This window comes from Xyrauchen texanus, chromosome 36 (assembly GCF_025860055.1).
Source record: "Xyrauchen texanus isolate HMW12.3.18 chromosome 36, RBS_HiC_50CHRs, whole genome shotgun sequence".
NCBI lineage: Eukaryota > Metazoa > Chordata > Actinopteri > Cypriniformes > Catostomidae > Xyrauchen > Xyrauchen texanus.
Genome location: NC_068311.1, coordinates 19,782,748 through 19,810,618, shown reverse-complemented (window position 1 = coordinate 19,810,618; position 27,871 = coordinate 19,782,748). Strand labels below are relative to the sequence as shown.

General features: G+C 42.8%; 1 protein-coding gene across 1 annotated transcript; it reads right to left on the bottom strand.

The window, feature by feature from the left end:
• On the bottom strand, positions 1 to 27,642 carry LOC127629570 (alpha-2-macroglobulin-like). Its single transcript, XM_052106670.1, has 34 exons — positions 27,557 to 27,642; positions 27,101 to 27,281; positions 26,861 to 27,017; positions 17,975 to 18,027; positions 17,830 to 17,850; positions 17,505 to 17,670; positions 17,334 to 17,418; positions 17,000 to 17,114; positions 16,779 to 16,893; positions 16,404 to 16,513; positions 16,135 to 16,305; positions 15,812 to 16,045; positions 15,478 to 15,690; positions 15,226 to 15,375; positions 13,590 to 13,715; positions 11,652 to 11,745; positions 11,189 to 11,327; positions 10,705 to 10,930; positions 10,502 to 10,628; positions 10,280 to 10,401; positions 10,134 to 10,185; positions 9,923 to 10,006; positions 9,623 to 9,799; positions 9,410 to 9,477; positions 9,084 to 9,248; positions 8,736 to 8,810; positions 8,492 to 8,654; positions 7,656 to 7,849; positions 7,309 to 7,521; positions 6,913 to 7,034; positions 1,777 to 1,858; positions 1,562 to 1,648; positions 1,364 to 1,469; positions 1 to 230 (listed from the first exon to the last, which is right to left on the bottom strand). Exons 1-34 carry the CDS (start codon positions 27,637 to 27,639, stop codon positions 190 to 192), a joined length of 4,317 nt encoding a protein of 1,438 aa, XP_051962630.1. The 5' UTR covers positions 27,640 to 27,642; the 3' UTR covers positions 1 to 189.
• Between the last annotated feature and the right edge of the window lie 229 nt (positions 27,643 to 27,871).

Here is a 27,871-nt window from a genome sequence, read left to right as displayed (position 1 = left end):
TTATTCAACTTTGTCTTATGGGTTGTGCAAGACAAAGAAGTCCAAAAAAGAACATTTTAAAAGTGTGTTTCATGAAGTAATGAAGTTTTGCACACGATAAAGAACAAACAATATAAAATGAAACATTTGAGTGCTCAAACATCTTTATTCAAGGTGTACTATAAAGCTGCAGAACGGAAGCATGACATGTCATTTACAGTGGATGGAGTACTCGATCTCTGACTGATCACCTGAAGAAAAAGGAAAATGTTTGTGTTTAATGGTATTTGATACAGTTGTTTGTTGTATAGTAAAGCCTTGTTTAAAGGAATATCCTGGGTTCAATCCACAGCGTGGCATTATGACATAATGCTGATTAACACAAAAATAATTTTACACATCCGTCCTTTTCTTAAAAAAGAAGCAAAAATCCAGGCACTTAAAATGGAAGTGAATGGGGCCAATTTCTGGAGGGTATGAAGGCAGAAATGTGAAGCTAATAATTTTATAAAAGCACTTACATTGATGTCTGTTAAAACTGGTTTATTATTTGAGCATTAAAGTTGTTTAAATTGTCGTTGTTATGGTCATTTTTGGAATTTACGGTTTACATAGTTACATAGTTATGGCAATGATGTTGTAAAATTGGCTTTAACTTTACACAGAAAAGGTTAGTAAGCAATTTTATCACACTAAAATCATGTTAACATGCATTCTGTTTACATATTGTGGTTTTTGAAAGTGGGTATTTTAACGTGTACGGATTGGCCCCTTTGACTTCCAGTGTAAGTGTCTCACTGGAACCCAGATTTTTATTTTTTATTTTATTAAGAAAAAGGTGAACATGTCTAAATAATTTTTTGTGGTACTCAACATTATGTGAAAAATACTGTCAATTGAGCATAACCTGTATTGAACTCAGAATATTCCTCTAACAAGAAAATCTGACCCTAAATTTGCATAATCAGCACATAACTCACTTTTTTTTTTACAAGAAACATCTTAAACATCTAATGTTTTTTAACACAAGAAAACAGGCAACTGCTATGCTCTAGTGACACGAAAAGGAGTGCAAAACAGCAGACAGACATCATGTCTTTTTTTCACAGTTCAACAGCACATTATTGTTTTGATCATCATCATCCATCATACTCATGAGTTGTGTAACATTTAAAAGAGCTAAATCACAGACAAGTAGATTTGAATTGCATTTTTCAATAATGACAATATTTAAAATGAACTTCACACATGCAAATGTTTTCTTCACTGCAGGTAATACTGGAATATTTTTTTATGAGAAGTTTCTTGAAGAGCAAATTTCAGCTTGAAATGATCCTCATAAAACATGGCAAACTTTATATAAAATGTGGATATTAAATCTTACTTGTTTGGTAGTAATCATAGACTTTGATTACAGCTGGCTTGAGATTCTGCACTGGAACAACCTGTTTCAATTGTATCTGGTAGTTCATTGGAATATATTTTTCGAGCTGCAGGAAGATAAACGGACATTTTGGATGAAATCTTATGAATCTACCAAAATGATTTACATGCTCATCATATGAATGTGCAGTTCTCTCACCTCCTTCAAATACACAATGACATGATCATCTTTAGTATCAACTCGCTCCACAAGTGGTACAAATATACCTGTAGGAGGATTTCCAAGCTGTGGGGAAAATGTGTTTGGTTTTTTGCTTTGTTAAGACGTCTCTTATGATATTACAAAGACAGAAATGATATGAAAAAAAGTTTCTTTACTATTGTAAATAAAGTTTTTTCACAGCGCATACGCACCAAAGATGTATCTGCTGTGAATCCAGATAACAGTTTAATGTCCACAATGACCATGTTAGTTTTTGCCAGTGAACCATCATATCTGTAAAAGATCAAGATGAAAGAGTTGGTTTCTTAAATATAACAAAAACAAAAAAACAAATAAGTGGAGAAAAAAAGTTTAAGTATAATGTACATAGCAGAAGCAAAGTTTATATAATGTGTTTCATCATCCAAGTGTTATCTTGTGGTTAATTTAGTTGATTTACTGTAGGTGTAACGTCAAGGTTACGTATGTAACCTCCTTTCCCTGATGGAGGGAATGAGACGTTGTGTCGAAGAAGCGACACTAGGGGTCTCTCTTGAGCGCCGAATATGCCTCTGATCTATGAAAAAAGGCCAATGAGAAGCAGACAGTATTTGCATACCCCGCCCCCGAACATACGGGTATAAATATGTCAAAATATGGCATAAATATGGAAATATGTCAAGTTCATTCAGGATTTTTCTGAGGAGCCGGAAATGGTCTCTTTTCTCTCTATGTTTCTCGCATAGAGCCAAAACAGCTGAGGCCCTCACACGCATCGTGGGAAGGGGGTCCTACCCAGTTTCCTATTTTTTCAGGGGGAAAAGACCCTGCGGAGACCACACCTGCCCAGGAAGGGGGAGGTAAAAGTGGCGAAATACATCACATGGGCCACTCAAGTCGCATGTGGGAAAATGGCGCGGTGGTAGATCCAGCCTCAAGGAGGGGGGAGTTGCTACAACACGGCGACCGGAGGGCAGCTGCAACTGCCTAAGGGAGACGCGGTTCCACTCGCAAGGGGACCGTACCGTGGAAAATACAGACAGGAGGAGTCCACGCAAGAGTCCTGTCCTGTGGAGCACCTATTCCAGTACAGGGTAGATTTGAGTTCTTGCAGTGGATTGGGTCGGTGAATTCCTCCACTGAATTGCGGACCCACAGGGCTAGGGAGGAGTCATCCAGGGATCTGAATGAACAGGATCACCTGGGAGAGAAAGCGCACAGTTTTACCTCGGCCGAGGGAAAGGGCGCTAGGTGCAAGCGATCCACCCGGTCAGTCCGTCAGTGTGTACCGAGTTCTACCGGCTCGGACCTGAGCAAACACAGGACGATACTGACTCAACCCTGAAATTGTAAAACCTTGCAAAGGTATTAGGTGTTGCCCAATCCGCTGCTCTGCATATGTCTGCCAGTGAGGTGCGTCTGGCCAGTGCCCATGAGGATGCAACACTCATTGTTGAGTGTGCTCGGACCCGCAAGGGGGGGGGCATGGCCTGGGTGTGATAGGCCAATGAAATGGCGTCCACTACCCAGTGGGAATGCCTCTGTTTGGAGACAGCGTTCCCTTTCCGCTGTCCACCAAAGCAGACAAAGTGCTGCTCAGAACGTCTAAAGCTCTGCGTGCTATCCAAGTAAGTACGCAAAGCATGTACCGGACACAGCAACGAAGGGGCTGGGTCTGCCTCCTCCCAGGGCAGCGCTTGCAGGTTCACTACCTGGTCACTGAAGGGCGTGGTAGGAACCTTGGGCATGTAGCTCGGTCGCGGTCTTAGGATCACATGAGTGTCTGCCGGACCGAACTCCAGGCAAGTGTCGCTGACAGAGAACGCTTGCAGGTCCCGACCCCCTTGATGGAGGCGAGCGTGATCAGCAGGGCAGTCTTTAGAGAGAGGGCCCCGAGTCCAACTGATTCTAGCGGCTTGAAGGGGAGTCTCTGAAGGCCCAAGAGGACCAGTGAGAGATCCCAGGAGGAGAACAGGCTTGGCCGGGAAGGATTTAACCTCAGCTGATGATTAAGTCGTGCTTACCCAAAGACTTGCCGTCTACTGCGTCATGGTGGGCCATGATAGCAGCAACATACACCTTCAAGGTGGACAGGGACAGCCTCCCCTCCAGCCTCTCGTGCAGGAATAAGAGCACTGACCTAACTCTGTGAGTCTTCAGCCCGGGAAGAGCACCAATTCGTGAACAAGCATCACTTCAGGAAGTAAAGTTGACTTGTAGAGGGGGCTCAGGCTTGGTTGATCGTGTCTACGATTGTAGGTGGTATACCAGCTAGATCTTCCGCGTCCCGTCCAGGGGCCAGACGTGGAGGTTCCAGAGGTCTGGGTGTGGATGCCAGTGCGTGCCCCGTCCCTGAGAAAGAAGGTCTTTCCTCCGGGGAATTCGCCATGGAGGGGCTGTCGTGAGGAGAACGAGGTCTGAGAACCAGGCCCGGGTGGGCCAGTAGGGAGCCACTAGGGTGACTTGATCCTCGTCCTCCCTGACCTTGCACAGCACCAGAGGGGAGCCTCTGTTTGGGCATACCAGAGCGGGCAGTGGGAGGTCTCTTGGGAGGCAAACAGGTCTACCTGGACCTTGCTGAATCGTTCCCAAATCAGCTGGACCTACTGGGGGTGAAGCCTCCACTCTCCACCGGGCAAGCGTTGTCGTGACAGTGCATCCGCTACCACATTGAGGTTGCCGGGGATGTGAGTGGTGCGCAGCGACTTGAGTTTTCAACGGCCCGAGGCTGCATGCCCATTGCACTCAGCGCCCCAATCCAATCTGGAGGCGTCGGTCGTGACTGGAACACATCGGGACACCTGCTGCAAGGGTACTACTGCCCGCAGAAAGCAGAGGTCTGTCCAGGGTTTGAATGTTTGGTGGCAGGCAGGGGTGACCATCACACGGCGCATACCGCGGCACCATGCTCGTCTTGGAACACGAGTCTGAAGCCAGTGCTGAAGCGGTCTCATATGCATCAACCCCAGCGGCCTGACCGCCACGGAGGATGCCATATAACCCAGCAGCCTCTGGAAAATTTTTAAAGGGACCGCTGTGCCCGGCCTGAAGGTGGCGAGGCATTCCAGCACCGACTGCACATTGGTGAGTCGTGCTGACATTCAGACTAAGTCCAACTCCATGCCGAGAAAAGACATGCTCTGAACCGGGGCGAGCTTGCTCTTTTCCCAGTTGACCTGAAGCCCCAAACGGCTGAGGTGCCCGAGCACCTAGTCTCTGTGAGCGCATAATAACTCTCGAGAGTGGGCCAGAATGAGCCAGTCGTCGAGGTAATTGAGTATGCGGATGCCGGCTTCTCGGAGCTGGGCAAGGGCTGCCTCTGCGACTTTCGTGAAGATGCGAGGGGACAGAGACATGCCGAAGGGGAGGACTTTGTACTGATATGCCTGGCCATCGAACCCGAACCATAGGATGGGTCGGTGTCGAGTCAGAATTGAGACGTGGAAGTACGCGTCTTTCAGGTCTACCGCTGCGAACCAATCTAGATGCCGCAGCGGAGCAGGTAGTACTGCGTCGGGAGGCGAGGACGCGTCCCGAGGCTCTGTTGCTGAGAAAGGACTCAAGGCACTTACCTTGCGCCGCACTCCTGGCAGGGGCGGGTTAGTGACTGAGGAGGAGGTCCGGTAGAGGCATCCTCTGGACTCGTTAGAACCGGGGAACAGTCATGGGGCTGAGGGCGGAGGGTCCGCATTCAGCATGCCGGGACTGTTGTGGTGTGGCGGCAGAGTGCCGTGAGAACGGCCAAGTGACCCAGAGACAAAGGAAATAGCTATTTTACTGAGAATGTGGGTACTGCAGCCCCGTCTAGGGAATTTGTTGAATGAAATAAATTCAGCAAATGATTCTCCTCCCGGCCCTTCACCGAGGAGAACTGTTGGGAAAAGTCCTTGACGGTGTCACCAAAGAGGCCGAACTGGGAGACAAGGGCGTTGAGGAAGCGCACTTTGTCGGACTCACGCATCTCGACCAAGTTCAGCCACAGATGATGTTCCTGGACCACGAGTGTGGCCATCGTCTGCCCGAGTGACTGCGCTGTGACCTTCGTGGCTCTAAGTGCGAGGTCGGTTGCTGAGCGCAGTTCCTGCAGCATCAGGGCTACCTCCATGCAGATCTTTAAGTGCCTTGGCCTGGTGGACTTGCAGGAGGGCCATGGCATGCAGGGCGGAAGCGGCATGTCAGGTGGAGCTGTAGGCTTTGGCAGTCAGTGAAGACATTGTCCTGCAAGGCTTGGAGGGGAGCACAGGGCGACCCCGCCAGGAGGTAGGGTTCTCGGGGCACAGGTGGCACACAACAGCCCTGCCCACCTGGGGAATCGCCGTGTACCGTGGGCTCGCTGATGCGCAGATGTCCGGTATGCGGCCCGGGCAAGCATACCGGACATCTGCGCGTCAGCCTCGGCGTGCTGGCCTGAAGGTGGCGGCCCGGGCAAGCATACCGGACATCTGCGCATCAGCCTCAGCCTGAGCGTGCTGGCCCGAAGGCGGCAGCCCAGGGGAGTCATCCGCGTCAGATGCCGCACTCTCCGATGCAGCAGCGAGCTCATCCACCTCCACCAGCAAGCTCCAGAGGATAGGTAGGCTGGCTGTGAGGCGAAACCGCTGTTGCCTCGAGCACGGATGGGAGTCAACGTGCTGCCATCCCCAGATCTCCACCATCGCCAGCCGCATCGTCCTCAATCCCTTGGGAAGGAGGAGCAATGCGGGGGGTGGCTGGAGTGGCATGCTTTCTGTTGAAAGCGAGCCGCGACCGCAACGTTGTCAACAACCGCATCCAGGAACTGCACAGGGGCGGAAAGGGATCTTTAAAAAGACGTGTCCTGAAAAGGACATTCAATGCCACTGTGTAAAGCTCTTTTAGAGGAAAATACTCTTTTACAGAGAAAATCACTCTTTTAAATAAACTCTTTAAAAAAAAAAAAAATGTTTTGCGCTATTGAAGCCGTGCAGAGAAGGAGAAAAGCCACTGATTGCGCAGTAGTTCCAACAGCAGCGTCAGTTGAACAGGAACAGGTGTGTGACTCGCAGCTGACTGCATGCACGACCATCGGCTCCGAAGAAAATTTCTGAAAGAACTCGACGTATTTCCCCACTTTTATACCCGTATGTCCGGGGGCAGGGTATGCAAATACTGTCTGCCTACTTCTCATTGGCCTTTTTTCATAGATCAGAGGCATATTCGGCGCTCAAGAGAGACCCCTAGTGTCGCTTCTTCGACACAAAGTGTCATATTAGTTTATATTATAATTTGTCTGAATGATGTTAAGTTAACTACAAAAAGGTATTTGTAGGTCAATATTAAGCCATAATTGGAAGAAAATTATTTTGTCATCAATTCAAATCTGTTCATACTTGACAGTGAATTTCAACATAAAATTTTGGCTAGATGATTGTTCACAATCTCCCTCAGTCGTAGCTTCAATACTCAATGTTTTATTCTCGCCAGGAGTGGGAATGTTGTAGAACAGAGCCATCTGTGAGAGTGGAATAAACAGACAACACAAAAAGAGAAAAATTCACAAACCATCCCATAGCAGGTGTACCATGCGCAACAAAATGCCAAGTGTCTACAGTGCTAAGTAGAACTGATGCTTAATTATAAAAGTGACACAATCAAATTTTATCTTGAATGAATTTAATGGCCACATAGTCTACTTTTTGGAATTCCTAAGTGTTTTCCCAACAAACAAAAAGACATGATTATATCAGGAAAAACATATGTGGTAGAAAGAATCTAGACATACAGACCTGCACAGATACACAGGTGGAGCCCTTCACTTCAATACTGTATTTGCCTGGAACGTTGTGCAGTGGCCTCTCCTGGTACAGTAACTTGTTGTCCTGATTCACATCAAAGTGGTGATTGTCTCCTGCTGAAAGTACAGTAACTGTGCTGGAGCCATCTGAGCTGAAGACTTTAGAGGCGTACAAAGACAGAGCCTGAAGAGCCACAACTGTGTCCTAATAATATCACAGCATCATCATTACAACATGAAAGTGGATAAATAAACAGTCATGTTCACTAATGTTAGTTTGACCCATTCTCACCAGCACATTAAGCAATATTATGTTAAATTAAAGTAGTTTTGAGTAACCTGGGTGGAGGAGAATCCTCCATAGGCATTCTGCTGCTTCACAAGCCAGCTGACAATCCTGTTTGCATAACCCAGATCAGCTGTAGTGACCGACTCTGCAGTGAGAACAGCTAGCAGCACATATGAGCTGATTTCCACAGCCAGAGAATCAGACGCATCCTTAGATGCATCCTGAGACCAGTGAAGATGACCTCCTTTAGTACACATGGATAAATGGTACATGAGAAAGAAACAACTGTAAGAATTATCCAAAAGATAAAAAAATAAAAAAATCACTAATGTGGTCTATAATATAGAAAGATACACTCAATGAGCACTTTATTAGGAACACTATGGTCATAATAAAGTGCCCGACTTGAACTTCTGCTGTTGTAGCACATCAAAGTTTGAAGTGTTGTGGATTCTGAGATGCTATTCTGCTCACTACAATTGTACAGAGTGTTATAGTAGCCTTTCTGTCAGTTCAACCCAGTCTGGCCATTCTCAGCTGACCTCTAATCAACAAGGCATTTCTGTACACAGAACTGCTGCTCACTGGATGTTTTTTGTTTTTGGCACCACTCAGAAATACTTCAACCAGCACATCTGGCACCAACAATCATGCCACGGTCGAAATCACGGAGATCACATTTTATTCCCCATTTTGATAGTTGTTGTGAACATTAACTGAAGCTCCTGACCTGCATCTGCTTGAACGTATGCATTGCTCTGCTGCCACACGATTGGCTGAATAGATAATCACATAAATATATAGGTGTGCGGGTGTTCCTAAAAACGTGTTAAGTGAGTGTATATCTATAAAATTGTTCTGGAAACAACACTAACATTTTCCTTACCATCTGAAATGGCAACACTGTCCAGCTCTTTTAAAAGTGTCTGTCGAGTGTCCGTCTCTCCAGCCAGACTGAAAGTGTAGGCAAGCAGAGCAGTGGTGTAAGTGTTTTTGAGATTCCCAATGATGGACCTCAAACATGACAAACCTTTGGAGACTACAGGATCCTGCAACAAAATCATTTGGAATGTTAGTTTTATGTAAAGGTAATGTTTTATTTTGCGATCCTTCCCTGTGAATAAACTTACTGTTACTGGAGTTTCCAGTTCAAGCAATGATGCAGTAATGTAGGCGGTCATGGTCACATTATCATTTACTCCACCCTGTAATGCACGAGAAAGGAACATAAAGTAAAATACTCAATTTATCAACAAAATATTTTGTGTTACAGTAGATAGAGAGGTAATCTCAGACTTTTTGTCACTGTGTAAAATGAGGCCCTGAAAGAACCTGTAGAATTGTGTATAAGTAATGGTTAAATGTTCCAAACTGAGCTGAAAGTACTACATTCATACTGGTAGATGAAAGTCAAAATTAGTCAAAACATTTAATTAGCAAACTTTGTGAATGCTGTTGCAGAATACTTGTGGGCCAACCTTCATTCTGTTGTTGAACAGTCTTCCTTGTTGCATAAAACAGCCATCTTGACTCTGCCTTCTTATTAACCATTCCTTTGCACTCTGAATATTACGTGGATCAATAAATATGTATTTCTGTGCTTTGCCAAAAGACCTCAGGACAAAGGCAGTCAACCTGGTGGTGTGAAAGTTTTGATCCAGAAAATGTCAATTAATTTCACAAACCACTTCTCTTGAATCCAATTCTTTGCACCATCCACCTTGGATTATTTTTCTAAATTACCTTGTTATAAATTCTGATCTAAGTCAAAACTGAGAGTGAAAAGTATATATTTACCATGTATTCCCTCACCATGGCCGAATGTGCTGTATGCACCATTGTAATGTTTGTAGTTCAGTTGTCGCTGGTATCCTGTTTAGTTTGATATTAATTAGCACTTATTTGTTTGATAAGACCATCATTCCCAGATGGACATTCAAAACCGAATAAAGTAGGATCAAACAGTATGATTTTTAGAGGTTGTCTTTAAGTACAGAACATCATTTAAGTTTTTTACCACTCTTAAGGAAGCCGGTGGCTCTCTCTCGGATGGCTGATGTCAGCTGCTCAGTGTTCTGCAGGTACTGTAGAATGTAAATATTGGGAGAAAGAACAGCAATGTTCTGCTCTCCGCAGCCATATGGCATCCTTAATAATCCGTGAAGGTTCTGCAGTGCACGGCCCAATATGTCTCCTACAAGTGGAATGTCAAACCATATACTTTGTGTCTGGAAGTGAACTTGCTACATTTCAGAAATCCAAGTTTAAGTGACACCAAATGAATTCTGCATTTCTTCTTGCACATTCCAAATCTTACCAAGAACAGAAACAGATGATCTGACTGATCCCTCTATTACATCTTTGGGAAGAGTTAGACTCACCTCCTCTGAGAGACTGTTGTCTATCAACCAGAGAGATAAAACAAATAATTGATCAACACAGTGCACCTATGACACTCGTTCTTTTTAAAAACTGCCTGTGCAAATCCCAGAATGAGGAATATATTAAATACATGTAACCAAACAAACCCTTTGGACACAGTAACCAGCTGTGGGTCTCTGTCTTTTCAGTTCCTTCAGCCTAAATTATGAAAGAGAAACACCATCATTACATACTAAAATAAATCTTAGAATAGGAAGTAAATTATATCCAGTGGCTGTTGAAGTGCACTGGCCTGTACAAGCAGACTTCGTGTAACTATGTCAATGCGTCCTCTCTCCGGAACGCTCACAATCTCATTGTCACACATAGTCTGTGACTGCTCTGCCTCTGCACTGACCGTAATATTCAAGACTCCTACAATACAAGTCAAGCATATGTATCAACATATGTAGAGATCTTACAGTAACTGCGACATGGGCTTTTTTTTAGAGTACAGAAACGAGACATTACCCACCCAGAGAAGAAGGAGTGAGAATCCATTTAAAGGTTTTTCTTTCATTAGCACATAAACAGGATGAATAGTGATCATCAGAGGAGGCTTTGAGAGTGTAGTCTGAAGAAGGAGCTGGAGTTACTTTAACCTGTCATGGAAAGACAGATGATTCGTTTCATATTTGATATGTTAGACATTTTATAAGACTGTTTTGGAAATCTCACCATGATACACTTGGACAGATAGTTGAAGACAGTGGCCTTTAGCTCAAAGATCTCCCCACGGATGATGGAGTAAGGCAGAGAGAGCTCCAGGAAGAAGGGCTGGAAAACTGTCAGCTGAGCAGGAGGAGCCAGACCCAGACCTTTGGAGGACAGACAAAAGGCCTCCGTCTCCCAAGTGGTGATGGTGTCAGGAACCTTGACAGGAACCTGTGTCGAGCCAGAGTCCCTGTGGTGGAATGACAACAAAATTTTATTATGACTTTGTCCTATTATCAATTATAACATCCAGCATATATAATAGCAGGGATAATAAAACACTGAATTAGGAAAAGGAATCTGAAAAGGAAACAAGGTATTTTCAGTCCTCTGCAGTTTCATTATCATATCGATACTTAGCATGATGGAAATTATAAATGAAAGATGTGTTCTAATATGATATCCAAAGTATTGGTTAAGCTGACAGGACTGAGGCTGCTTCACTTACCCTACTTCAGAAAGTTGCCAGATCCACGTTTCTGGAAAGATTGTCCGAACTGTCACTAAAGGATTTTCTCTTTCATTCATTCTAAATCCGCTTCCTGCTAGTACAGACATTACCGGATGATGATGATGACGATACATTACTAAGAAGAAGAAGAATAGATGGTTTGTAAGTGAAAAAGATTATCATAGAATCATACACTTGTGTCTAAAAGGCCCAAGAAAAATGATAAAAACAAAATACTAAGAATAATAACTTAAGCTCTTTGATATTACCATCTTTGGCACTAACTTATTATTACAGTAAATTACATTTTTATCAGTCAAACTTTTGATTGTTTGAATATTAACACTTTTACTGTATCCAAAAATAAAAGTTATTTCATTTGTAGAAATTAAACAAACAAACAACATAAAAACTACATAACAAAACAGCAAATTGAGTAATAATATAATATAATTTGTACCTATATTGTTGTATCTGTGATAAGTCAAGCCCCTGTATGTCAGACACTGAGGTTCTCGCACAGCCAAATTTGTTGCCATCTTCAATCCTACTTTCTGTCAAACAGCAATGATAAACCAAACTAAATGTAATGGCAATATACAGTGCATTCAGAAAGTATTCAGACCCCTTTCTTTTGTCATTTTTTATTTTTATGTTGCAGCCTTGTGCAAAAATGTTTTTTAAAAGGGTTAAAATCCACATCAATCTACACTCCATACCCCATAATGACAAAGCAAAAACATTTTTTTAGAACTTTCACTTTTAACTTTTTAATACATTTGTAAAGTTCAAAAATCAGTTTTTTGCTTTGTCATTATGGGGTATGGTGTCACGTTCCCCTGTTGTCTGCCCTGTGTTCTGTGTCTCACCAGTCTATTGTTTAGAACTACATTTCCCACAATCCACCTGCCGTCATCACTGCCATTTTGTGTCATTGTTCACACCTGTTTATCATTTGTAATCATCCTGTCCTTGTGTATTTATACCCTGGTTCTTTGTTCTGTCTTTGTCAATCTTTGAAATGTTGTTAGCCTGGTGTGTTTCCCCTGCCCGTGCTTTTCTAGTTTTAGATTTGTTTCCCTATTGAGGGTTTTTTGCTTTGTGTTTGTTTTTCTTATCAATAAAGTAAGCCTGCATTTGGATCCGCTCTCCCCGTCTGCCTTCGCTGCCTTCGCTGCCTTCATTTTGTAACATATGGAGTGTAGATTGATGTGAAAAAAATTATTATTTACAGATTTTCAATCGATTTTATGCACTTCTCCAAACTATAATCAATGTTCTCAAAACAGTTCACATAGTCGACGAAACAGATACTCAAATTTGCAGAAGAATTCAATTTCACTGCATAACAAAGCAACATATTCTTTCCTGATAATGCATTCATTAAAACTAAATGCGAACGTCAAAACTATAGATATAGGACTATAGATAACATTTTCAGCTATATACACACAAATATTGTGTGATTGGCATGCAGACCATTTATGCATTTGGCAGACGCTTTTATCCAAAGCGACTTACAGAGCCCTTATTACAGGAACAATCCCCCTGGAGCAACCTGGAGTTAAGTGCCTTGCTCAAGGACACAATGGTGGTGGCTGTGGGGATTGAACCAGTGTCCTTCTGATTACCAGATTTCCAGTTATGTGCATAGACCACTAGACCACCACCACTCCGTAGTTGAGATTGAAGTCACTTTTGATCTGCTAACATTAGGCTGAAGACCTGTGTCTTAGAGAGACCACGATTCATAACATGATCAATTAGAGATGGACTTTAGATCATTGAGCCTCTTTTGTGTCTTATTTACTCTTCCATCCTGCTGTCCTCTTTCTGTCTGCTCAACATCATTACACCATCTCCATTTGGTCTTTCCTCAAATCTGTCTATGCTCACCCCTAAAAGAGTTGAGAAAACGTTCCCCTTTTCTCATCACTACTTCCTCAGAATTCCTCTTCCTCTTCCTACCTCTTCTCAGTTTGCACCTCTTTTCGTCTTGATCTTTTCTTTGCTGTGTGCATTACTAACACAGCCACTATTAATATTAAGGGATTTGACAACCTGAGATTTGCGTTTGAGAGTATGACTTTAATATGTTTAATGTTTTGAAAGCATGTATTTTGGAACAGAAAAATTGTGTGTATAGTGTTTCCAGAAAGACTGTTTAGGACAATTACAAAGTGTTCAAATGGCTGTGATAATTGTATATAGAGCAGTAACCAGAGTTTGAGAAATGTGTAAAATCAATCAAGAAAAACAATATAGCATTTTAGCATAAGTCTGCAATATAACAAAATGTAAAAAAATATATAAATATAATAATCAAAAAATTTTAGACAACATTTACGCTTTTATATAACCATTATCTTCACTGTCACTAATATGAGCCACTTGTTACCTTTAAGGTTTCATAGGCGTGGTCTGTTGGCACAGCTCGACGGGGTCTAACATGCAAACACTGCTGCTCATCTTCAACACCATGAGGATAATCTGATACTGATTGCACTGGAAGCATTCTGAAGATCTGTGATGGGACCATGATCACATATTACATCTTGTAACACATTTTTTTTTTGTTCCTGGGTAGTGTGTTATTTCCTAATTGTTAAAGCCTCAAAAGTTATTGCTATTATTCCCCACAAACTTTGCTTTTGTAACCAGGACAGTGATATTTTTAAATTTCCCTTTTTTCAAGAAAATTCCAGATAGATTCACTGCTGAGTAAACTTGGAGTAACTTCTAAAATTTTCTAGAACTTTCCAGTAATATAAATATTAGTATAAATACAGGGGCCTTAAGCCCACCACATTAGTTTAGTTCCAGCTGCCTAAGTGGATACATATCAAGACCTTGCTTGATGCCTTGAAAGTATTATGAGAACGGCTGGGAGGACATAGGAGCCTTCAAAATGGTAGCACTCCTGATGGGTCTCCATGGCAGTTTTACCAATTTCCCCTGCTACCTTTGCCTTTCGGACAGCAGGGACACCAAGGCGCACTACCACGGGCAGGACTGGCCACAGCGAACCGAGTTCTTTGTGGGGAGGTACAACGACAAGTGGGAGCCACTGTTGGACCCCCGAAAGGTGCTGATGCCACTACTGCACATCAAATTGGGCCTGATGTAACAATTTGTCAGAGCTCTAGATAAGGAGTGAGCAACATTCAAGTACCTTCTAGACTTCTTACCTAAGCAGTCTGAGGCAAAGGTCAAAGCCTGTATCTTTGTCGCACCAAAGATAAAGAAGATCCTGGAGTGCAATGAATTCCCCAAGAAGCTCACTAGTAAGGAGAACGAAGCTTGGAACAGCTATGTCACAGTGGTTCGGGACTTTCTGGGCAATCACAAGGCTGAAAACTATGTGGAGCTGGTTGAGAATCTGGTGAAGAACTACAGCACAATGGGCTGTAGGATGTACCTCAGAGTCCATATCCTTGATGCTCATCTTGATCAATTCAAGGAGAACATCCACCAGGATATACTGGACTTTGAATGCCGCTACCAAGGACAGTATAATGAGAATATGATGGGAGACAGCATTTGGGGGCTGATTCATGAAATTGATTTACAGTAGAATTGTAAATCTCAAAAAACTACTCACTTCTAAATCTATTGTAGTCATTTTTGTATTACTTTAGTATAAATACATGTTAATTTGGATTCATATGTTGTTTTTTCTGACTATGTGAATGAAAAGACAAATTCAGCCGTTTTGTCATTGGAAATAGGTACATTTCTAAATATCACTGTTCTGGTGACAAAAGCTAATTTTGTGGGGAATAGACATTTTCTAAACTTTTGAGGCATAAGCAATTAGGAAATAACACTTACTACCAGGAACAAACGTTTTGTTATATTGTGATTTTAACATGTATTATCCAACATAAGCTTTCATGATAATTTTGAGAGAAGTTAGTTAATGTTAAGCCAGAATCATCAGGTCAACTTCAACAATGACGTAACTTAGAAATATCAAAGGTAACAATCTTTTCTCACAAGATTAATGTACCACACTGACTTTAAATCATCTTCACCTTTTCTGTGTTCAGCCGTTTTCCTGACTCCAGGATCAGTACACTCTGATCTATAGCACTGAGGCCACACAGTGAACCAGGGTCAGCTGAGAGCAGCAGAGAGTTTTCTTCACCTGGAACTGCTTTAGCTGGAGAAAACTGCAGGGACACCTGGAACAACAAGAAGTCGGATGTTTCACTTTTATGAAATGCCCTCAAAATTGTTTCAAATAAGATAACCACAAAAGATCCAAATGTGATTTTTATACCTACCTTGTTTCGGAAACACTTTTCAATGTCAAAATTTGTGCTACCAGCAATTACATTCTCACTGGGCAGAACGCAGTATGCCAGAATCTGCACTACTGGAGCTAGATCATAATCAACAGACAGTCTGAATGTCACCGAGCCACTTGATATTCCATTTGAAGACTTCACTTCAACCTTCTCATATCCATGATGAATTATCACTCCTTTGGACAAGACCTAAGAAAGACAACACATTGCTAACAAGTCTTAGTTTTAAATAAACCAAAAGGAAGCCATATACAGTACTACTAATGTAATACTGCAAATACATAGCTAATGAACAAGTGTGTGTACTCACCATGTAGACAATATCAGTATTAAAATCATCAACAGTCTCTCCAACAAAATAATACTTAATGGTCACTGGAACCTCCGCATCACATTTTAAAGGTTGCTCAATTTTTTCTATAGTCAGTTCACTTAATCTTCGGGTATATGGAGTTGCAGGCTGGAAAAGCCGAACCGTTTTTTTATCCGTAGAGAAGTAAGGCTTTCTGGAGCGCCGATAATGAAAGTCTGGATACATACTTGCCTGGATAACAATGAATAACAAGTTAGCTTCATGCTTTATGAAGATTTTAAAACATGCCATCAAAGAACATTGAGTGAACACCATCATACCATCAGATTAATATCATTGTTATGAAGACTAGATGTGTTAAGTGAAAAACTGGCCAGTCCATTAATGTCCGTAGTAAGATTTTGGAGCAGATTGGAGGACCAATTTTCACCCTCCAAAAGATATACTGCTCTGTCATTAATTGGTGCTCCTTTGAAATTTGTAAGTTTGATCTGTTGAAAAAAAAAAAAAAAATAAGAAAAAAAGAGGAACAATGAATAACTCTGTACATTGTCATGGTGTTGAACTGAGATACTGATTTTTGACTTACCTTTCCTTCTATAACTGACCCATGTTCAAATGTTTTGGGTAAGTCGGTCAATGTGACTTTGCCAATTTCATAAGTGATTTGAATAGTTTCTGGTTTTGTCATGGTGATATCTGTGAAATAAGACAGTATGGTTACCTCATGTCCCTTGTTAAAATATTTAATAAGAAAATAAAAATAAATGGATATAGAAATAAATAATAAAAATAAAACAATATAAACAAAATCAATCATGAAATGTGGGCAACATAATTTTTTTTATTGATTTTTAAATTACATTTTAAACCCACTGTTTAAGATATTTTAAGAAAACACAAAAATGTTGCTCTGTTTTTAATTTTTATGCATTCTGCTAAAATGTGCTCAATAACAGTTCACCTGTTCCTTCTTCTGTTACTTTCACCTCAACTTTTAGAACATTTTCCAGATGATCGTTTAATGTAGAGTTAAAAAAGACCAATGCATTGAAGGTGTGGGTGGCACAGCCAGTCATCTAATGGCAATAATTGAGTACAAACCATTAATTAAATAGAGAATTATTTGGATAAATGGAGGAAAATTGTAACACCATTGCTTGTACTACATTACAACACACAAACCTCAGTGGTTTCATTCAAACACAGCGGAATGTTGTATTGGGCAGGAGAGTGATGATAACCATCACGGCACACTTTCACCCATGATTTACCTGGTACGGACTGACCATAAGTGTATCTGTGAAAAAAGGTACAACCAATTGATCTACAGTCCAGGTTTGAGTTAAGCAACTAATCTATAAAGATAGAGGGCAATGTAAATGACTCCAGGATTACAATTAAGAAAAAGAAAGCAATAAAATCAAAGTATCCATTTGTGCTATGAATGAAAGAAAACATTGTCTTCTTTTTCCATATTATGGCTTTCTAAATTCAGAAAATAAAATAAATCACTTACTTTCCGCAAACCTCAATTGTCAGTTCCTCATCAGCAAAACTCACTTTACTTGGACTTTTTACAGTGACATCAAACTTAGGCAAAACTAGAAGTCAGTGGGCAGCAATTATTTATAGTCAAATGATGAAAGATATTCATGAAATTTGCATTTTGTTTGTTGTTCAGACTTACCATACTTTTTGACTTCAAAAGTATGTGTGATCATCCTTTCACCAATAGAAGCCTTCAGGCTGTAAATGCCTTGACGGGCCTCTGGATTTAGTTCATAAGAACGCTGTAATATCCACCTTGTTGAAGAAATATTTGTCCATTGACCAATCCTGTTATGTTGACTGTCCTATTTAAAAAGAAGACACCATGCAGACATTGTCAGCTACATACACCAGAAGTCTTCTTGAAAGAATCTGTACTTACTGAGTAGCAAAAATTATAATATTTCAGACATTCAAAAATGTTACAATTTGAAAGTTGTGCACAGAAGGTTTTGTGATCTTACCTCAAGCACCACTGTACTATACTGTAAAATGAAGCAACAAATAGCAATTGAGCAATTTGTAATATTAAAATGATAATTCATAAAAACTATTGCACAAAAATTGTATGTATTCAAATTTTATTAAAATTCAAGAGGACTGTCAGACCTGTTGATTGAGAGGAACAAAGTTGGTGTCCATGGTAACAACTCTGAAATTCACTGTGAAGACAGAACTTTGTATTAACAGACTTATGAACTTTTCGTTTCAATGTAAAAAGGCTGATTGCTAAAGCACTATCATTTGATTTCATATAAAGATATTCTGTATACTCATTTATTTCTTCCATTCATATATTTTTTAATATGAGAGTACTGCTGGCAAATGGACACTAGGCGGCTATTCTTGTGTTTTAAAAGCTGTTGGCAATTGTCCAACAACAGACACTTATTCTTATCTACATTTCAACTTATCCCTTAAAGCTCCTTTCTTCTATTTACAGGTCTGTAGACCCATTGAACTGTTTGCATCATACTACTTTAGCATCATGTTTTTGTTTGTTAATATATTTTTGACCGGAGCACATGACATCAGCTGTGATAAGGGTAAAAAATTGACCACAGCCAATTGGCCAATGGGAATTTTTTTATTTATTTTTTGGCATAAATATATTTAGCAGCCAAATAAATTTCCAATATGAAAACATTTATAATAACAATAATAATAATACAAATTTTGCTGCTCTGTTGCTGAACTAAGCTGGTTGTCTGGTCCTAGCTGGTCGCCCAGCCTGGTCAAAGCCATTCAGGCTGGTTTTAGTGGGGTTCTGAACACTTTTTTTTAGCTGATCAGGCTGGCTAAGCTGGTGCTCAGATTGTTTAGCTGAGAGGCAAGCAGTTCTTCTAGCCTGACCAGCTAAAATGTGTTTAAACCTCCTCTTAAACAAGCCATCTGACCAGCCTGACTAGGCTGGGTGACCAGCTAAAATCAGCAACCCAGTGTGTCTGTTCGGTTACAGTATGCAAATGTGATTGTTAATAATTGTCTCATTAAGAACCAAACTATGTGTGAATGTAATCAGTGTCGTGCCAAATTTTGACTGAATTTATCCTTATGTTTAAGGGTAGGTGTAGGGATGGGCTTAAGTGGTAGGGACCAGTGTTGGTCAGGGCTGGACTGGGTGGAGAAATCAACCAACTGATGTTTGGGGGTTGGTGAGACAAATGTTGTTGATGGGGGGGCGGAGTTATAGTTTAAAGTTTTGTCTGTTGAAAATAGCTAGAAGGATTTAAACCCCTGAATGGTCTTAACGATCAAGTACCTCTGTTGATCTCACTGGGAAAAATTTCCCCGGCTCTTTAAATCACAGTTCAACAGTTACAATTTGCACATTTTCTCCCCAACAGGTTGTATCATCAATAACTAACCTTTCATTCATTTACAAATGTAAAATTTACAAATTGTATATACAGTAAATTATATATGTATGAACAGTATGTATTTATGTATGTTTGTGTGTGTGTGTGTGTGTGTGTGTGTGGGGCAGGCGGGGGTAATTATGAGTATGAGTGTACTTATAAATAACATTTTGGACTGTTCTACCATTTCACAGCTTTCTCGCAGTTCTTTGAATGAATGTTTTATAGCTTATTAATACATTTACTACATTTTTAAGGGCCAGGTTCAGATCACCCCAGTGGAGTTAAGTTGACTTAAATCAGTTTTAGGGCATTTTCATACTTGGCTTGTTTTAGGGTTCTGAGTGCGCGTCGCAGGATTTTTGACCCATATGTAAACACTCCAAACAATCTCAGACTCCTTTAAAACTAATCAAACCAAGATCATCCTGGGAGATGGTCTGTGTTCTGTTCCTACAACATGGTGTCATTTAAGTCCCCAGTACAATTTGTGTTATTTAGGTTTAATCTCACCCAATTACAACCTTTATTCCAAAAAAGTTGGGACCCTATGAAAGATGATAATAAAAACAAAAATGTGTGATTTGTAAATTATATTCACCCTTTGCTATATTGAAAGCTCTACAACTAAACATTATATGATGTTTTACCTTGTGAATTTCATTATTATTATTTTTTAATTTATAATAATTTCAAATCAGATCATTGCAACACGCTCCAAAAAAGTTGGGACAGTCGAATGTTTACCACTGTGAAACATTACCATTTTTTCTAATAATACTTAAGCATTTGGGCACTGAAGAAACAAGTTTGTTAAGTTTAGAAAGTGGAATTTTCCCCCATTCATCCATTATGTAGATCTTTAGCTGCACAATTGTACGAGGTATTCATTGCCATCTAATGCGCTTCATAATGTGCCACGCTTTCTCAGCTGTAGACAGGTCAGGACTGCAGGCAGGCCAGTCTTGCACCCACACTCTCTGCTTCCACAGTCATTCACTTAAAATCCAGGCAGTATGTGGTTTGAATTTGTCCTGCTGGAAAATACAAGGATGCCCCTGGAAAGGACGGTGCTGGATGGCAGCATATGTTACAAGGGCCAGATGCGGAGATTCCAGAGGTCTGGTCGTGGGTGCCAGATGGTGCCTTGTCCCTGAGAAAGAAGGTCCTTGCACACTCCTGGACCACCAGGGTGGACATACCTGCCCGGAGGGCGAGATCGTCCACCAAGACCAGCTCCTGCATCGATCTCGGGTCAGAACTACCCTTGTGCAGTTCTCTAAGCACCTCAGTGCACTTGGAGGAGAGCCGAGGCGTGCAGTGCGGAGGTGGCTGTCCAGTGGCAGTCGCCATGTAAACCTACAGGCATTGGATGGGAGTCTCGTAAGGTTCTGCCAGGTGGCGATGCTCTACAGGCACAGGTGCACTGCAACTGCCTTATCTACCTGGAGAATCGGCGAGTACCCCCTGGCAGCCCCACCATCTAATCCAGCCTGATGCCCGCAGCTGCCCGAGCAAGCATAGCCGTCAGCTGCGCATGGCATCAGACTGAACCAGCCCGCTCTCCAATGCTGTAATCGAAAGCTCATCTGCTTCACGGGCTGCAAGTGAGATCGTGAACTCACCCTGAGATGGGATTGATGCTGGGGATTGGGAGGTCTATGGGGGGTTTCCCAATGGAATGGCTCCCATTGAAATCCCCAAATCGCTCCCAGTGCTAACCGACGCGACCTCAGACCCATAGGTAGAAGGGCCGTGGAGGGGAGCCGCTGGGGTGGCTTTTCGGGAAAAGCCGCGACCGCATCGTTGCCATAATCAGGCTCTTGCAATGAGAAAATGACCCGTGGGCGGCACCCAGCATGTGAGGCAGCTTTAGAAAGGAAATATATTCTTTTAGAGGAAGAATATACACTTTTATACTGCTGAAGTGCCCAGGTGAGTTCAATGCACTCAGCCGGTGCAAGAGGGGAAGAAGCCGCAATAATGCTCCATAAATCCAGCAGCTTTTGTAGAGGTGAATGGATTGGCGGAGGATTCAGCTCACTGAAACACAACCGCTCAGCTCCGAAGAAAAAATCTGAATGAGTGGTTGCATGCCAGCTACTTTTATACACATATATAGCCCAGCTTCCTCGCTCCTCCGCTCTCGCTACCCTCGTTGGTAGAACGGTCCCAGACCGCTCCCCCCTGCATGCCATGGCCCCATCCTGCAAGTCCACCAGGCCAGGGCACTCTAAAATCTGCACTTGGGTAGTCCTGTTCTTGATGTGCTGCAGGAACTGCACTCAAGCAGGCGATGGCCACTCCGTGGTCCAGAAACGCAACGATGGACAGGCAGTACAGGAGGCAGACAAAGCACGCTTTCTCAAACGCCCCCGTCTCCCAGTTCCGTCCTGTTCCGCACTGCTGCGAAGCCCCGCCGGGTACGTCCAAAATACTCGTCCCCTCGGTGCCCCTAGCACGGAGCTTAGAGGCATGGCTTTCACTGCCCAGCCCATCACGCTAGGCTGCACCGGACCATTCGACTCTGTTACGCAAATCAGTTTGCCAGGCCTCCGCCCCCCTTCGTGGGCGTTCATTTTTCCACAGTGCATGACAAACATGCCCAGTCCCTGCGCAAAGAAATCGCCTCTCTTTTAACCAAGGACGCGATAGAGCCTGTCCCTCCAACCGTAACGAAGAAGGGTGTCTACAGCCCTTACTTTGTTGTACCCACGAAAGGCGGCGGCTTACGACCGATCTTGGACCTGCGAGTTTTTAATCGGACCTTGTCCAAACTCCCGTTCAAAATGTTCACCCAGAAACAAATTCTATCTGGCAACCGACATCTAGATTGGTTCACAGCGGTAGACCTGAAGGACGCGTACTTCCACGTCTCGATTCGCCCTCGACATCGACCCTTCCTGCGGTTCGTGTTCGACCGCCAGGCGTATCAGTACAAAGTCCTCCCCTTCGACCTGTCTCTGTCCCCTCGCATCTTCACGGAAGTGGCAGAGGCAGCTCTTGCCCCGCTCCGAGGAGCCGGCATACGCATACTCAATTACCTCGACGAGCTGCTGGCTGTTTTTCTTGCCCTAAAGAGGTTTCTCCCGTTAATTCGGGGCAAGCACGTCCTAGTCAGGACAGACAGCACCACGGTGGTAGCCTACATAAACCGCCAAGGCGGAGTACGCTCCCTCCACATGTCACAGCTCGCCCGTCATCTCCACCTTCGGAGCCAGCAGCGACTTAAGTCACTGCGCGCCACTCACATCCCCGGCAACCTCAATGCAGTAGCGGATGCGATGTCAAGGCAGAGCTTTCCCGGCAGAGAGTGGAGGCTCCACCCCCAGTCGGTTCAGCTGATTTGGGTCAGGTTCGGCAAGGCCCAGGTAGAACTGTTTGCCTCCCAGGAAACCTTCCACTAACCGCTCTGGTATGCCCTGAGAGAGACTCCCCTCGGGGCAGATGCTCTGGCGCACAGCTGGCCCACGGGGCTGCGCAAGTACGCTTTTCCCCAGTGAGCCTTCTTGCACAGGTGCTATGCAAGGTTAGGGAGGACGTGGAGCAAGTCACTCTGGTGGCCCCCTACTGGCCCACCCGGACTTGGCTCTCGGATCTCACGCTCCTCACGACAGCCCCTCCCTGGCGAATTCCCCTGAGGAAGGATCTTCTTTCTCAGGGACGGGGCACGCTCTGGCACCCGCACCCAGACCTCTGGACCCTCCACGTCTGGCCCCTGGATGGGACGCGGAAGATCTAGCCAGCCTACCACCGGCCGTCATAGATACTATCAACCAAGCCAGAGCCCCTTTGACCAGGCACTTTTACCCCCTAAAGTGGCGTCTGTTCGCAGACTGGTGTTCTTCCTGAGTCGAAGACCCACAGAAGTGCGCGGTTAGGTCAGTGCTTGTGTTTCTACAGGAGAGGAGGCTGTCCCCCTCCACCCTCAAGGTGTATGTCGCCGCCATCGCGGCTCACCACGACACGGTAGACGGCAAGTCTCTTGGTAAGCACGACTTAATTGTCAGGTTCCTAAAAGGTGCCTGGAGGCTCCCTCCCGGCCTAACCTGTTCCCCTCCTGGGATCTCTCGGTCGTCCTCACGGGCCTCCAGAGACCCCCCTTCGAGCCGCTAGATTCAGCTGGACTCAGGGCTCTCTCTCTCTCAAGACCGCCCTGCTGATTGTGCTCGCCTCCATCAGAGGGTCGGGGACCTGCAAGCGTTCTCTGTTAGCGACACTTGCCTGGAGTTCGGTCTGGCACTTATGTGATCCTAAGACTGCGACCGGACTATGTGCCCAAGGTTCCTACCAACACCCTTCAGGGATCAGGTAGTGAACTGCGGGTCCCGCAAGCTACCCTGTACTGGTATAGGTGCTCCACAGGTAAGGCCTCCTGTTCGGACTCCCCCTGTGTGTAATGCCACGGTACTGTCCCCTCACGAGTGGACCCCCGTTTCTCCCTTAGGCAGTCACAGCTGCATGCTTCCCCACTCTACGAGGCTGGATCTACCACCGCACCAACGTTTCCAAATAGGTCCCAAGTTAGGCCAGCTGATGTATTTGCCACTAAAATGTGCCTCCCCTCCCAGGTAGGTGTGGCCTCCGCAGGGTCTTCTCCGCCCTGAATGAGGGCTAAGACCCCCTTCCCTCAATGCGTGTAAGGGCCCCGGCCGTAGTTGCTCTATGCGAGAAACAGAGAGAAAAGAGGCCCAGCCAGGCTGGCCTGTTCCCATGTTGGCGGCCAGCACCTTGTTCCCCCCTCCAGGGTAACGATAAGGAGTCTGATGGCTTCAATGGGGCATTGGGGAAGGGTACGTGCAGCCTGATACAGTTGGTCGTTCTGCACGTAAGAATACCTGCTCGCTCCTGTATCAGCAGTTCACGTACACGGCTCAGCGCATGGCACTTTTTAAGTGGACCCCTAGTGTCGCTTCTCTAACACAACGTGGAGAGAGCGACAGAAGGGGAACGTCTAGGTTACGTATGTAACCTCCGTTCCCTGATGGAGGGAACGAGATGTTGTGTCTCCCCTGCCACGTCGCTGAGCCGAGCCACTGTTGTGGCCGGACCATTTCCGGCTCCTCAGAAAAATCCTGAATGAACTCCCGTATTTGCGCCACTTAAATACCCGTTTGTCCGGGGGCGGGACATGCAAATACTGGTTGCCAACTCTCATTGGCCTTTTTTCATAGTTCAGAGGTGAATATCGGCGCTCAAGAGACCCCTAGTGTCGCTTCTCTGACACAACGTCTCGTTCCCTCTATCAGGGAATGGAGGTTACATACATAACCTAGACGTTATGAATGATTTATAAGCAAGAATTCCACCGTAATGTGCTCTGGTTGCCTTTCACCAGATAAATGTTCTTTACAAGACTCTCCTTAGGCTTAAGAAGACTTGCACAGTTTAGCTTCAGTTCCTGACTGGATCACTGCAGGAAATGCATGAAATAGCTGTGTAGAGTAAATAATACAGTATTATACAGTTTTAGAGAATAGGTTATTTATTCTGATTCTGATTATTGGTTAGATAAAATTAGAGTAAAAAAACATTAATTTTATGCTAATATATATATACACACACACACACACACACACACACACACACACACACACACACACACACACCCCTAAAGGATTATTAGGAACACCTGTTCAATTTCTCATTAATGCAATTATCTAATCAACCAATCACATGGCAGTTGCTTCAATGCATTTAGGGGTGTGGTCCTGGTCAAGACAATCTCCTGAACTCCAAACTGAATGTCAGAATGGGAAAGAAAGGTGATTTAAGCAATTTTGAGTGTGGCATGGTTGTTGGTGCCAGACGGGCCGGTCTGAGTATTTCACAATCTGCTCAGTTACTGGGGTTTTCACGCACAACCATTTCTAGGGTTTACAAAGAATGGTGTGAAAAGGGAAAAACATCCAGTATGCGGCAGTCCTGTGGGCGAAAATGCCTTGATGCTAGAAGTCAGAGGAGAATGGGCCGACTGATTCAAGCTGATAGAAGAGCAACTTTGCCTGAAATAACCACTCGTTACAACCGAGGTATGCAGCAAAGCATTTGTGAAGCCACAACATGCACAACCTTGAGGCGGATGGGCTACAACAGCAGAAGACCCCACCGGGTACCACACATCTCCACTACAAATAGGAAAAAGAGGCTACAATTTGCAAGAGCTCACCAAAATTGGACAGCTGAAGACTGGAAAAATGTTGCCTGGTCTGATGAGTCTCGATTTCTGTTGAGACATTCAGATGGTAGAGTCAGAATTTGGCGTAAACAGAATGAGAACATGGATCCATCATGCCTTGTTACCACTGTGCAGGCTGGTAGTGGTGGTGTAATGGTGTGGGGGATGTTTTCTTGGCACACTTTAGGCCCCTTAGTGCCAATTGGGCATCGTTTAAATGCCACGGCCTACCTGAGCTCGAATCATTTCAAATTGGTTTCTTGAACATGACAATGAGTTCACTGTACTAAAATGCCCCCCCCAGTCACCAGATCTCAACCCAATAGAGCATCTTTGGGATGTGGTGGAACGGGAGCTTCGTGCCCTGGATGTGCATCCCACAAATCTCCATCAACTGCATGATGCTATCCTATCAATATGGGCCAACATTTCTAAAGAATGCTTTCAGCACTTTGTTGAATCAATGCCACGTGGAATTAAGGTAGTTCTGAAGGCGAAAGGGGGTCAAACACAGTATTAGTATGGTGTTCCTAATAATCCTTTAGGTGAGTGTATGTATTTCATAACTACTGGAAAATAGTGACAAAAAAGATTTATTTTTAAAAACATGCACAACAGATAATAAATGGGTCAAAATTGACCCATTAATGCAAAAGGCATATACGGATTCTGAACGCAGGAAGCTTAAGTTCAAACTAGTAAAATTGAGCCATAAGTCCATTCAAGGCTAGCGACACGATTAAAAGAGTGACATAAAGCTGAAAAACATATAGCTTTTATAAAACGACAGTAATATGAATAAAGTTACAGATCTTGAATAAATGGTTATAAAAAAAAAACATCCATTTAAAGAGGATTATGAAGATAATGTGAGTAATATTTGACTGGTCATATGAACTGAACATAGCAGTGCTCATAAATGTGTGCCCAGCACCATGTTTAATATTGCACTTTTTTCACTAGACTAAAATGACTAGTATGAGTGTACATCATTTTAAACATATATATATATATATATATATATATATATATATATATATATATATATAGTACTGTGCAAAAAGATGTTTCATGGCCTAAACAGTTAGAGACAGCCTAAATAGGTAGAAGATCATTATCATTCTCATCAGTATTGCACTTTTCGTACAAATGTCTCCTTAAGATGATTCGCTTATGTTTTCCTCTTTTGTAAGTCGCTTTGGATAAAAGCATCTGCCAAATGAATAAATGTAAATGTAAATTTCATTAAACATTTAGCAATTGGCAAAACAAAAAATAAGAAATTAAATAAACATTTTAGAACACCATGTTCACTAGACCCCCTACAAAAGGCAAAATGCAGGTTTAACCATGACCCATCACTTCACTGCTCTCTCAATACAAGCACCCATTTAGCTGCTAAGTCAATGACACAAACATTATTTGCTGAAGTTTGGCCTTTAAACATTCAAACCTCACCTGTTTGTCCTGGTGTATAGATGGGTTTATCAGTCTGGATAAAGGTCAAAGGATGGTAATATCTAAACATGACTTTTCGTTCTTCAATCATCTCAAAAGACTCCCCCTGAATTTCTACCTTCATTTTCTGCACGGAATCTGTTTCTGTCAGAGGAGCCTGATGAGAAATAATATTCTGTATTGACAACAAAATGGCATATTGAAATAAACATGACTGATTACATTCGTTTTGTGCCAGACCTGAAAGTTAAAACAGCGGTGAAACTCTTCATTAGTTTTCTCCTTAAACAGTAATGTGCTCTGGTTGCCTTTCACCAGATAAATGTTCATTACAAGACTCTCATTAGGCTTAAGAAGACTTGCACACAGTTTAGCTTCAGATCCTGACTGGATCACTGCAGGAAATGTCACCATGAAATAGCTGTGTAGAGTAAATAATACAGTATTATACAGTTTTACAGTATAGGTTATTTGTTCTGATTCTGATTATTGGTTAGATAAAATGAAAGAGTAAAAAACATTAATTTTATGCAATATATATATATATATATATATATATATATATATATATATATATATATATATATATATATTTCATAACCACTGGAAAATAGTGACAAAAAATACTTATTTTTAAAAACATGCACAACAGATAATAAATGTGTTCTTCAGTACAAACCATTCAAAATTACTTACGGGCCTGACTTTTGTCCTTTGACGGAGATGAGGAAGAAGACTACAAGTATACCTTTCCAAATACAATTATCATTAAGAGCCATGATGATCACCAATCATCCAGAAGATGCAATGAATTTGGACCCTCTGTTTTAAAGGGACTCTTAAGCAAAGGAGGTCCTTCAAATCAGTTGTATTGATCTTCTGATTAATGATTCATCAACATACAAGCAAAACTGTTTAAAACTTGCACCAATACCATAAAGAAATCTGTTAGTTTGACCGAAAACATGTATAATTTCGTTATTTCTGTGTGTGAAAAACAAGTGGATGTTT